We start from the raw sequence: 12,924 nt of genomic DNA, 5'->3' as shown, positions 1-12,924 counted from the left end.
ACAGAGGAGCTCTAGGAATTAAGGACATGTTTGCTGCATGGGATATTGTGAAGAGGACAGTAAGAAAAAACCTAGATATTGAAACCACTGAATTGATGACCAGCAAATTTGAAGATCAGGTGTTAAGTTATTTCAAGAACCTTCAGTGAAAGTGCCAAAAGCACACCACTTTGGACAGTTTTTATACCATAAGTAGCAAGAGGCAGCGATCGGAAAGAACACCAGATCCTGAAGGTTGTCCTGATATCTTGATAGTAAAAGATTCTCTTCCAACTCCATCACCATTCACACAGCTTTTCCAATGTAAGTTAAATGAAAATGATGATTTTTGTTTTTTTAATGTCTATAATTATTAATTATCATTTTAAAAAACATTTGGGGGGGGGTGAAGGGAATAAGTAAAAATGTATGGCACTATCAGCAATTTTTTATCTTTTTTCTTAATTTGTATCATGCTCTACTCTTTATTCCAGTGTGTATAAGAAGCACCACAATTTTAGGGCGAGTTATTTTTAGATAAAAGGTGCATGGTATACACTGGAAAATATGGTATTCAGTATTCTATATAAAACTAATACAATTTCTATTATAAAAATCGCCTTTTACAGAGATAAATAGCTTAGTTACATAGTGAACATTTTAACTTTCGAGGACTTGGAACGAATTATCAAAAAACAGTGTGTTATTGGATTCACATTACGATATTTTCAAGATACGATGGCGTCTCTGGAATGAATTAATATCGTAAAGTGGGGGTCCACTGTATATTACAAATATAATTTAAAAAATCGAAAACAAACTTTTTAAAGAAAAAAAAAAAAAAAAAAAAAAAAATTTGAGTACTTGTCAGGTTATTGTGTTTGTAACAAATTGTAGCAAGGTTTAATAAGAGCATTAAAACAATAAAAAGAACTTCCATACCGTTCCCATTAGTCTCTCTCTCTCAACCTCCCTCCACAACCCAATCTTTTTTTCCAGGTAGCTGATGGGATAGTTCGTCTCCTCTTTATTTTAGTTGCTATGTTAATTTCTTCATTTTATAATTTTGATAAATATGATCTTTACAGATTTTTATCCATGTAATCAAGTAATCAAGGTATGTTACTGAAACAAGGTCTAGAAAAATTAGGCAGATGGACTGAGAAACGGCAGTTGAAGGTATTGTATATGGGTAGTAGTACCCCAGATTAATGTACTGGTACTAACTCAGGGTAGCAGAAAGTGAAATTTTCCACTAACTTGAGGGATAATTATGTAGTCAGATATGAAGTTCTCTGAGGAGCGCAGACAGGACAGCTCACAGGTTTTGTCAATGATGTAGGAACTTTGCTAGCAGGGATAAGGAAGTGATTATCCCACTGCATAAGGGCTGCATGTTGAGTACTACATACAGGTCTGGAGGTCTCATTAGCATTAGCATAGGCATATGATGCAAGAAAGCAAGCTTATGCAGCATCAGCCAAAAAAAAAAAAAAAAAAAAAAACTTTCCACTTCACCCCTCCATTCGTTCGAAATACCTGTCCAGCTGAGCCTTAAATTTATTTAGGCTATCAACTTCCACAACAAGGGATGGAAGTCTGTTCCACCAACCAACTACCCGCTGGCTAAAGGCAAATTTCCACACATCTATCCTACATCTGTTTTTCCTCAATTTGAATTTATGCCCTCTCAGATGATTATTCTGAGCAAGAAGCAGTATCCCATCAGCATTGAGCATGCTCAAACCATTCAAGGCTTTGTACACCTCTATCAGATCACCTCGCCGGTGCCTAGTCTCCAGACACTGTAATTTGCAAAACTTAAGCCTTTCTTCGTAAGAGCAACCCTTCGTTCCATTCACCAACCTTGTTGCCCTTCTCTGTACTCGTTCCAGCAGCTCTACATCCTTCTTGAAATGAGACCTTCAGACCCGTATAAAGTACTCAAGGTGCGGCCTGACCATTGCCTTATACAAGGGAATAATTACCTCCCTATCCCTGCTAGAAAAATTCCTGTATATCATTGATAAGACACCATGAGCTACACTTGCAGCCTGTCTGCACTGCTCAGAGAACTTCATATCTGCCTGCACAATTACCCTCAGGTCCTTTTCATTCTCTACCACTGTCAGTGTAGTGACAGTGGTAGAGAATGAAACGTTGATACGTTGCTCTGGGGTTGCTGTTTCCCATATGTAGTACTTTAAATCTGTCAATGTTAAACTTTATATACCACCTCTCAGCCCATCTGCTCAAGCTTTCCAGATCCTGTTGCAGCAGCATAGCGTCAGTAGTGTCCTTAACAACCTTCCAACCTTTGTATCGTCTGCAAACTTGGACATTAAGCCTGATATACCATCATCAATATTATTTATAAATACAGAAAACAACAACTCATTTTAGGAAGGATGCATATCTGCTGGAATAGGAGAAGAAAAGGGCAACAAGATCGGGGGGAAACAAAAGGGTAGCCTTACCAAGAAAAGCTTCAGTTCTGCAAATTGCATCTGGAGACTAGGCACCTGCAAAGTGATTGACTGAGGTGTTTAAGGCTTTGAATGGACTGTGCAGGCTCAATGCTGCTAGTATTCTTCCTCTTGCTTGAACTAATAAGGGGGCATAAATTCAAATTGAGGAAGGATGGTTATGGGATGTTGTTGTGGTGGTGGATAGTTTGAATAAATTCAAGGAAGAACTAGACAAACTATTAGAGGGGATGGCAGGTGATGTGGGAAGAGTTTTATTTTTTTTTTTTGTTTATTTCTTTTTTTTTTTTTTGACTGATGCTTTACAAGCTTATTTTCTTGTATCATTTGTAACTAATGATACTTAAGTATACGTATGGTACTTTTTCCCACAAATTTTAGTTAGCAAATTTCACTGATGAAAAGTCTAATATTCCTGTAATATTCAGCACATTCTACTTGGAAATGATACCTTTAGAGCTATCAGAGTGGCTTGAGAGGGTTACTTTCCACCACTGAAGATTTGAATTTTTAAAAATGATTCTGAATGCATCTCAGTGGAAGGCAAGGATATTATTGTTTCAGTATACAGCATTTTTGTTTTTCTTTTTTTTTTCCTTCTAGTATCTTTGAATTTAATTGTCCATGTGAATCTGATGTTGTTCTGTACATAATAAGTTTATAGATCTCAAGAAATGGAAATGAATATAGTCAATTTCATCTCTTCATTTCACCTTGTTCATTTTCATCCTCGGGCTGACTTTACCTCTCATGTTTTAGGCATCACTACGACTAAAGTTAGTAATCTTAAAGAAAAGAAAAGAAAAAAAAAAGGAAAGAGAATTTTCTTTCTGTGTCTTTATTTACTACTGGTAGTAAATATAGGCCTAGAAAAATTGATTAAACAAAAAAAAATAATAAATAAAATACAAAAAATTGATTAGGAATGTAACAGTATGTAAAGGATCATACTAATAGCATAACTATATTGCAAAGAAAGCTTTTTATAAATCCGTTCAATTTGCCTAGTCATAGAAAAGCAACTGACAGTTGAAACAAAATATTTCTAAACATAAAACTGAATTTAATTTAAACATAGTATTGGCTGGCTGATCCTAGGGTATGTATATGAACATTACCCTAGGATCAGCATTATCAAATATGCAAACCATGAGATTGAGCATGTATGCTTCCCCAAAAATGCGCAGCTCATTAATAACTGTGCTTCCAAAAATAGTCACAACAAAATTATAAACTGCTCTTGTCATCCTGGAGTTATATTAGAGGATAAAAAGAATTATTTTAAATTTAAATAACTGAAGAGAAAAAAAAAAAGTTTTCAGGATGTGTTCATAAATTCTCAAAAACTATGAAATATTTGTAGACGTTTGACCTAACTAGTTACATTAATCTTGATGTATGCAGACACATCATGATATTTAACAAACTCTACATTTGACATTTTGTAAGTAAAATTTATTTTACAATAATTTGAGCTATGTTTGATGAATTTGAGCTGTTGCTCAAAATATCAAAGGCAGATATCGTTGAGATATCAGAGACGTGGTGTCACACAGATATAAGGAATGCAGAACTGGAATTTGGGGAGTACAATGTATACAGGAAGAATAGACAGGATAGGAAGGGAGCAGGGGTTATGCTATTAGTTAAGAAACAAAATCCAAGGAAGTGCAGCCAGTCGACATTGCTGGACAGCACAGTGTCGAGTCAGTTTGGTGAGATATAAGCATTGAGAGATCAAAATTGAGAGGTGTGTGTTATAGGCCTAATTACTCTGATGAGTATAATAAGAAACTGTACAGGAAAATAGAGTGGGCAAGTAAATCAGAAAGTCTTATAAGGGGGGGATTTTAATTTCCCGGATATTGAATGGAATTTGGGGGTTGGTCACTCACACACTAGCAAGGCTTTTGTGCATTTATTGGATGATTGGACTCTTGATCTAATTATCAGTAATGATTCTTCATGCATTAAGAATCTGCAGATAAATGAACCACTAGGTGGCAGTGATCTCAGTGTACTGAAGTGTGATTTACTCAAAGAGGTAACTACCATCAGGGGTAAAGGGAAGGGTTTTTGCGTTCGTAAAGGTGACTACAGTGGCCTGAGACAGTACTTAAATTCTATAAGGTGGGACCAACTGATGATGTTACCAACAGCAAATTTAAAATGGGAGGCATTCAAAGAATTTATCTTGGAAGATACTAGGCTTTACGTACCAACTAAGAAATATTGTTCAAGGTTTAGGCCTAAATGGACGTAAGATGAACGTCAGATGAACTAATGAGACATATGGCAGAGAAGAAAAATGCATGGGATACATTAAAGCCAGGCAAAGGCAGATTATGAGAAATCTTTGGCAAAGGATGCAAAGAAAAACAGCAAAGAGTTCTTTATCTATGTAAACTCTAGAAGGAAAGGGATGAATCAGGTTGGTACACTGGATATTGATGGTTCAACTGTTGATGAACGATCAACAGTTGAACTCCTGCTCATGTGGCTAACAAACTAAATGAGTATTTAGCATCTACATTCACACATGAGGAGTTATTCAGGGAGGGGAATGCCAAAGGTGAATTAAATTCTGGGAGTGAGCTAGATGATTTTGTAATAACTGAGAGGAAAGTGGAGGAGAAATTGTTGAAGATAAATATAAAAAAGGCACCCGGGGTGGATGGGATCTATCCAGTTATATTAAAGGCAGCAGCAAAGGAAGTAAGCAAACCCTTAGCCATAATTATGAGAGTTTCCTTGGACTCATGGGAGATGTGCAAATGTGACCACAATTCACAAAGGATCAAAGGATGATACAAGTAATTATAGACGTATTAGTTTAACTTCTGTTCCAGGAAAATTAATGGAGACACTGGTTAAAGCAGCACTGCAGGATCATCTAGAAAAGACTTCAGTTATAGCTCATTGTTTAGTCCTTTCCCTTAACAAAACCTAGCATGATTTTGTTAAGGGAAAGTCTTGTCTGACCAATCTGATTGGATACTATGATGTGGTCACAAAGGAACTGGAGGCAGGGAATAACTTTGATATCATATATCTGGATCTTAGAAAGGCTTTTGATACTGTTGCACATGGAAGACTGCTGCATAAATTGAAGCAGTGTGGCTATGGAGGCAAATTGCTGCTATGGATAAAGGGATGGTTGAGTGGGAGAAGACAGGGAGTGGTAATCAGTGGACACAGCTCATTGTGGACTAATGTTTTTAGTGGAGTCCCTCAGTGTTGTGTCCATTGGTGTTTTCTGTATTTATAAATGATACTGATGATGGTATATCAAGCTTAATGTCCACATTTGCAGATGGTACAAAGATTGGCAGGGTTGTTAAGGACACTAATGATGGTACGCTACTGCAACAGGATCTAGAAAAGTTGAGCAGATTTTCTGAGTGGTGGCAAATGAAGTTTAATTGACATATGTAAAGTACTACATATGGGAAGCAGTAATCCCAGAGTAATGTATCAACTATGTGGTACTACACTGACAGTGATAGAAAGTGAAAAGGACCTGGGAGTAATTGTGCAGGTAGATATGAAGTTTTCTGAGCAGTGCAAGAATAGCTCATTGTGTCTTATCAATGACATACAGAAATTTTTCTAGCAGGGATAAGGAGGTGATTATCCCCTTGTATAAGGCAATGGTCAGGCCACACCTTGAGTACTGTATACAGGTCTGGAGGCCTCATTTTAAGAAGGATGTAGAGCTTTTGGAACGAGTATAGAGAAGGGCAACAAGATTAGTGACTGGAACAAAGGGGTGCTCTTATGAAAAAAGGCTTAGGTTTTGCAAATTACAGTGTCTGGAGACTAGGCACCAGCGAGGTGATCTGATAGAGGTGTATAAAGCCTTGAATGGTTTGAACATGCTCAATGCTGATGGGATTCTTCCTCTTGCTCAGAATAATCACCTGAGAGGGCATAAATTCAAATTGAGGAAAGACAGATGTAGGATAGACGTGCGGTAATTTGCCTTTAGCCAGTGGGTGGTTGGTTGGTGGAACAGACTTCCATCTTTTCTTGTGGAAGTTGATGGACTAAATAAATTTAAGGCTGAGTTGGAGAGGTATTTGTAATGAATGGAGGGGTGAAATGGGAGTGGGTTTTTTTTTTTTTTTTTTTTGGCCGATGCTGCATAAGCTTGCTTTCTTGCATCATATGCCTCTACTAATGCTAATACTATCAGGAAGGCAACTGCATTAAAAACTACAGCTCACATGAAAGAACTATATAAAATACAATATATCATACTATGCTAAGAAAATTACCCTTTTCTCCCCCAGAGAGAAAGCTTGTAGTTATAGAGAGCTTCTGAGATGTTGTGTATTTACTAAGAATTGCTGATCGTTTCATCGACCAAGGTTCAAATCCTTCATCAATACGACTCTTCTTTGTTGATGTTTCTTTCTGAAAATGAAGACATTCTTTAACAAATCTGATCGAACCTGTAATTATGGTAGTGTAATTTTATATCTCAAAATAAAAGAAATAATAAATTAGAGGTTTCTTTTTTATAATATATTTTTTTTACAGATTGGGTTCTGTCTCATTTATATATTAGTTATACATAAGATCAAATGTTCTTACTTTTCTGTTGGTAGTGGACACATACAGCACATGGAAGCCAGGGTACTAAGACAGAGGTCAGGCTGGCTAAAGGGAAACTTTCTACAATGTAGTCTACAATCTAACAGTTAATATTGAAAATGCCATTAATACTATTTAAAATTCCTCTTTGTTCATTTTATTCTTTCTCCTTACCTCATAAACACAAATCAGAATCCACCGCTCCAAGATACCATGTTACTAAGATGTACAGGCCACATATTTGGATGTTTCACTTTGGCCAATCTAACTAGACATGTTACCCACAATACTGCAAAAAAGCCTTCATAATTACCTTCTTATACAGTGGAATTGTAACTCCCTTATTAATAAATTATTGCCAGGACAATATCGAGCCTCTTTACTGCCTGTTGGAATTGTACAGAGAACTTTATATTTACTTATATCATAACACGCAAATATTTTTCTTCCTCTAAAGTTTTTAATTCAATCCTGCCCAGTATATAATTTGTTTTGAGGTTCATCATCATCATCAGTTATTTTCAATTCATTACAGTCCAATGAAGGCCTCTCCAGCAACTTTCCGCAGTTCCTTCTGTTTTGTGCAATGGTCATCCATTTACTACCCACAAACTCATGAATTTTATCTGTCCATCTCCATTGTTGTCATCGTAGCTCGTCTTGGGTACCATTCTGTTATTTTCTTAATCCATCTGTCATCATGTCTTTGAGCTATGCATCCTGCCCAAGACTGTTTTAGTTCTTTAGTTTTGATAAGAATGTTCTTTACTTGAGTTTGCTGACTAATCCACGTGTTTCTCTTCTTATCTAACAGTCTGATTCCCAATATAATTCGTTCCATTCTTCGCTGTGTAGTTCTCAGCTTCTCTTCCATTCTTTTGGTGAGCGCCCAAGTTTCACTTCCATAAGTCATGGTGGGGAGTATACATTGGTTCAATATTTTACGTTTCAGACAAATTGGGATATTGCTCCTTAGCATGCAACTATATTTATTGAATGCTATCCATCGAATATTTATTCTTCTTTTGACTTTTAGTCATTTATCATTATTATAGCTAATGACTTGTCCCAGATAAGTATATGACTTCACCTTTTCAATTACTGCTCCTTTAATAATTATATCCCTTTCTGTGGCATACTTGTTCATCATTACTTTTGTTTTAGCCATATTCATCTTTGGTCCAAATCCTTAATAACTCTGCATAACTGATTAAGATTTTCCTCTAATTCTTTGGGATCATAGCTTATGATCACGGTATCATCTGCCAATTGTAAATGGTTTAGGTACTCTCCATTCACATTGACTCCTTTCTACAACCAGTCTAATCTTCTGAAAGCTTCTTCAAGGGCAGCAGTAAACAACTTCAGAGATATTGTGTCTCCTTGTCGAACTCCTTTCTCAATTTTAAATTTGCTGCTTTGTCTTGCTAATAAAGGAGGTAGCGTTCTCATATATTTTCTTCAAAATCATAATATATGGGGTATCTATGCCTTGTGCCCGAAACATTGCCTTATGCTGTATGGAGTCAAATGCCTTTTCATAATCCACGAATGCCAGGCATAATGGTCTTTTATATTCATTTGCTTTCTCTATTAGCTGTGATATTACATGAAGTTGATCTATAGTTGAGAATCATGTCCTAAAGCCAGTGTGCTCTTTTGGTTTATTCTCATCAAGTATTCTTTCTAATCTGTTAGTAATGACCCTTATGAACAACTTGTAGATGTGGGATAACAAGCTAATTGGTCTATAATTTCCAATTTCTGATTTATCTCCTTTCTTATGCAGCAAAATTATGATTGCAATATTCCACTCCTTAGGCATCACATTTTTTTCTAATGCATTTTGTGAAGGGTCTTGCCAGTTTTTGTGTCATGTCAATTCCTCTCAATTTTAACCACATTAGCAAAGGCATGTGATGCAAGAAAGCAAGCTTATATAGCATGAGACAAAAAAAAAAAAAAAAAACCTTATTTCACCCATCCACTCACTCCAAATGTTTGTCAAGTTCTGCCTTGAATCTATTTAAGCTATCAACTTCTACAATGACAGATGGAAGTTTCTTCTAGCAATCAACCGCCCACTAGCTAAAGGCAAACTTCCGCACATCTCTCCTACAACCATCTTTCCTCAATTTGAATTTATGCCCTCTCAGGTGATTATTCTGAGCAGAGGAAGAATCCCATCAGCACTGAGCATGCTCAAACCATTCAAGGCTTTATACACCTCAATCAGATCACCTCGCAGGTGCCTAGTCTCCAGACACTGTAATTTGCAAAACTTAAGCCTTTCTTCATAAGAGCAACCCTTTGTTCCATTCACTAATCTTGTTGCCCTTCTCTGTACTCGTTCCAACAGCTCTACATCCTTCTTAAAATGAGGCCTCCAGACCTGTATACAGTACTCAAGGTGTGGCCTGACCATTGCCTTATACAAGGGAATAATCGCCTCCCTATCCCTGCTAGAAAAATTCCTGTATATCATTGATAAGACACCATGAGCTACTCTTGCAGCTCGTCTGCACTGCTCAGAGAACTTCATATCTCCCTGCACAATTACCCCCAGGTCCTTTTCATTCTCTATCACTGTCAGCGTAGTACCGCAGAATTGATACGTTGCTCTGGGGTTACTGTTTCCCATATGTAGTACTTTACATTTGTCAATGTTAAACTTCATTTGCCACCTCTCAGCCCATCTGCTCAACCTTTCCAGATCCTGTTGCAGCAGCATAGCATCAGTAGTGTCCTTAACAATCGTGCCAACCTTTGTATCGTCATTAAGTTTTCTGTTTATAAATACAGAAAACAACAATGGACCCAACACTGAACCCTTAGGAACTCCACTAATAACATTAGTTCACGTTGAGCAGTGTCCATTGATTACCACTCTGTCTTCTGCCACTCAACCATCCCTTTATCCATGGCAGCAATTTTCCTCCAATGCCACACTGCTCCAATTTGTGCAGCAGTCTTCCATGTGCAACAGTATCAAAAGCATTTCTAAGATCCAAATATATAATATCAAAGTTATTCCCTGCATCCAGTTCCTTTGTGACCACATCACAGTATCCAATAAAATTGGTCAGGTAAGACCTTCCCTTAACAAAACCATGCTGTGTCTGAGCTATAACTGAATTCTTGTCTAGATGATCCTGCAGTGCTTCTTTAACCAGTGCCTCCATTAATTTTCCTGGAACAGAAGTTAAACTAACAGGTCTATAATTACTTGTGTCACCCTTTATCCTCCTTTGTGAATTGGGGTTACATTTGCACATCTCCAGTCTATGGGTACCTCCCCTAAATCCAAAGAAGCTCTCATAATTATGGCCAGGGGTTATATTCATTCACGATATATCTTCTGTTAGTGAGGATGAAGGCGATTTCATTAGTTGTTAATCCATTTGGGCTCTTCCATGTCCACTTTCTGTTCAGCCGTTTCTTGAAAAAAAATTGTGTATTAATGACATTCCTTGAGATTCTGCAAATTCAACAAATCTTTCACCTCTTTCATTTCTTTCACCAATTCCAAAATTTCGTATAGTTCCCCTTTCTGTGTTATTTTGTCTCTTTCCAACTTTAGCATTGAAAGCCTCCATAATGATAGTGTAGTGGATTTTCTGCTCATCTTGAAGACTCTCAATTTCAGTGTACATTTCTTCAACCTCTTCAACATTATGGCTCAATGTTAGCGCATAAATCATTATAACCTTTAGGTTTAAGGTTATTGAGGTTATTGTTTCTCAAATGTAAAACTTCGCATTTTGCTGCATAAAAACTGAGTTTTTTTTGTTTTTGTTTTTTTTTTTTTTTTTATGAAAACCCAAACACGAGAGGCATTAGACCCTAGAGTACTTAGTACTGTGCTTGGGTTGGAGGTTGAGAAGACAAAAGAAGATATTTGTTGACATTGGACATGAACTTCTGTAGACTGTAATTTTCAGGAAATACGTATGAAGGAAGGCTGTTCCAAAAAATGGTAGTTGAATAAATAAACAAGGAAGATGAAAAGTTGGTTCTATGAATTTGAAGTTGGACAGTAAACGGATGTTGGTGGGTTGTGGCACATGTTCAGACTGTTTTGAAAGAGAGCCAATAGAAGGATATTCAGATGAATCTGCTCTCTCTTTCAAAAGAGAGCCAATAGAAGAATAGAAGCCAATTCAGAAGAACAGTGCCCATGGAAGTATCCGTAGAAAAGGCATGCAGCAGAAACAGTACGCTATGAGACTGAGTGGAGAGACTCTGTTAGAGAGGAGTCATTAATTAACTTAACTGCCCTCTTCTATATGGAATCAAGAGGCCTGAGAGAGGTTTTGGGGGCACCACCCCGTATGTGGGAACAATATTCCATGGCAGGGCAGATTTGCGATTTATACAGAGTGAGCAGCTGTTTGGAAGAAAAGTAACACCGAGAGCGAAAGAGAAAACCAAGTTTTTTAGATGCAGAGGAAGCAATATTTGTAATTTGCTTGTGCCAAGTGAGATTAGAAGTCAGAAGTCAGGATTAGAAGATATATCATTTTGCCTAGAAATCGGAGTGTCACTACAGATAAGCATAGGAGCAGAAGGTTCCTTTTTGCAAGATATAAGACAAGACTGAGTTTTAGAAGGGTTGAAATCAACTAAGTTGTCTTTGCCCCACTGGAGAATTACCTGACGATCAGCATTTAAGGAATTGGTAGCAGATTTTCGAGAAGTTGAAGATGATTGAGCAGGGCAGAGTAGAATGCAATGTGCTATCATCGGCAAAACTATGGATAAGATTTCCAGTCAATGGAAGAAGGTCATTAATATACAAGAGGAAAAGAGTGGGGGAAAGAACTGAACCTTGGGGGACACCGGCATTAGTGGAGAAGTTAGAAGACAGAGAGCCATCTACCATTGCCCTCAGTGAGAGGAAGTGAAAGAGTTCCAAGTGATTAGTGGAGTTGGGAGAACAGTAGAGACAACAGATGAATTTGACACAGTGAGGTAGAGAGATTTTAAGCCAGAGAAGATTCCAAATTACCAAGTCTCTGACAGGTAATATCGGAATGAACATATGCACAAGTACCACCTTTGAGGCGAAAGGAATCATACAGCGAATAATTTGGGCAACTGAGATGAGCAATAGTTGAATCAACCAATATCTGAAATTCTGTCAGAAAAAGTACATGGGGTTTGGCAGACTGTAAGTGGAAATGGATATCGTTGAGATTAGAATTGTGACCACGTATATTTGTGAAATGAACTAGGAAGTGTTTGGGAGGTTTAAATCTTTTTGCTGTTAAGCTTACTCTATTAGTTTGACAATCCATGGTGTATTCAATAGTAAGAAAAAGTGGAAGGGGGGAATGCTGAATGAAGTAATGAAATTTTTGGATATGGCATACACATGGTAAGAATATACAGAGTAGAGGTAGCAAGATTATACACTAGCTGATCTGGAAGCCTCCGAAAGAGTTACAATAGGTTCGGTTCAGTGTACTAACTAGCGGCCGGCCTGCGAACATCATTTTAGAGCTGTACCCTCGAAATGTAAGGAAGAATGGATCTTGCCATGATGTTCATCATAACCTCAAAAGTCATCAGTCATACTGCATGTTGCCACTTATTGCCCATATCTGAAATCTAAGTTGTCCTGAGGTAGTTTGGCTGGTCATTAACCACTCTCTCCCAATCTTTGCATCATTTGCAAATTTTGATATCATGCCATGTATCTCATCAACATCGTTTAAGAAAAAAAAAAATGAATATAATCTATTTCATCTCTTCATTTTACCTTGTTCATTTTCACCCTTGGGCTGACTTTACCTCTCATGTTTTAAGCATCACTAACACACCCATTCAATTCATCAGGAGTGGTCCAGGCAATGATCCCTGA

The 12,924-nt window shown here is 37.3% G+C and overlaps 1 protein-coding gene across 1 annotated transcript in view; it reads right to left on the bottom strand.

Moving 5' to 3' along the window:
* The window catches only part of LOC150076641 (VPS35 endosomal protein-sorting factor-like), a 370,416-nt gene that overhangs the window by 335,530 nt on the left and 21,962 nt on the right, over positions 1 to 12,924 (bottom strand). Inside the window, exon 4 of the mRNA XM_090386682.1 lies at positions 6,743 to 6,881. Coding sequence (XP_090242808.1) covers positions 6,743 to 6,881 — 139 coding nt within the window. The remainder of the gene's footprint in view (positions 1 to 6,742; positions 6,882 to 12,924) is intronic.

Source organism: Mastigoproctus giganteus, chromosome 12, assembly GCF_048544385.1.
Source record: "Mastigoproctus giganteus isolate SK-2022 chromosome 12, ASM4854438v1, whole genome shotgun sequence".
NCBI classification, from domain to species: domain Eukaryota; kingdom Metazoa; phylum Arthropoda; class Arachnida; order Uropygi; family Thelyphonidae; genus Mastigoproctus; species Mastigoproctus giganteus.
The sequence above is the reverse complement of the archived record's forward strand: the minus strand, read 5'-3'. Positions and strand labels throughout refer to the sequence as shown.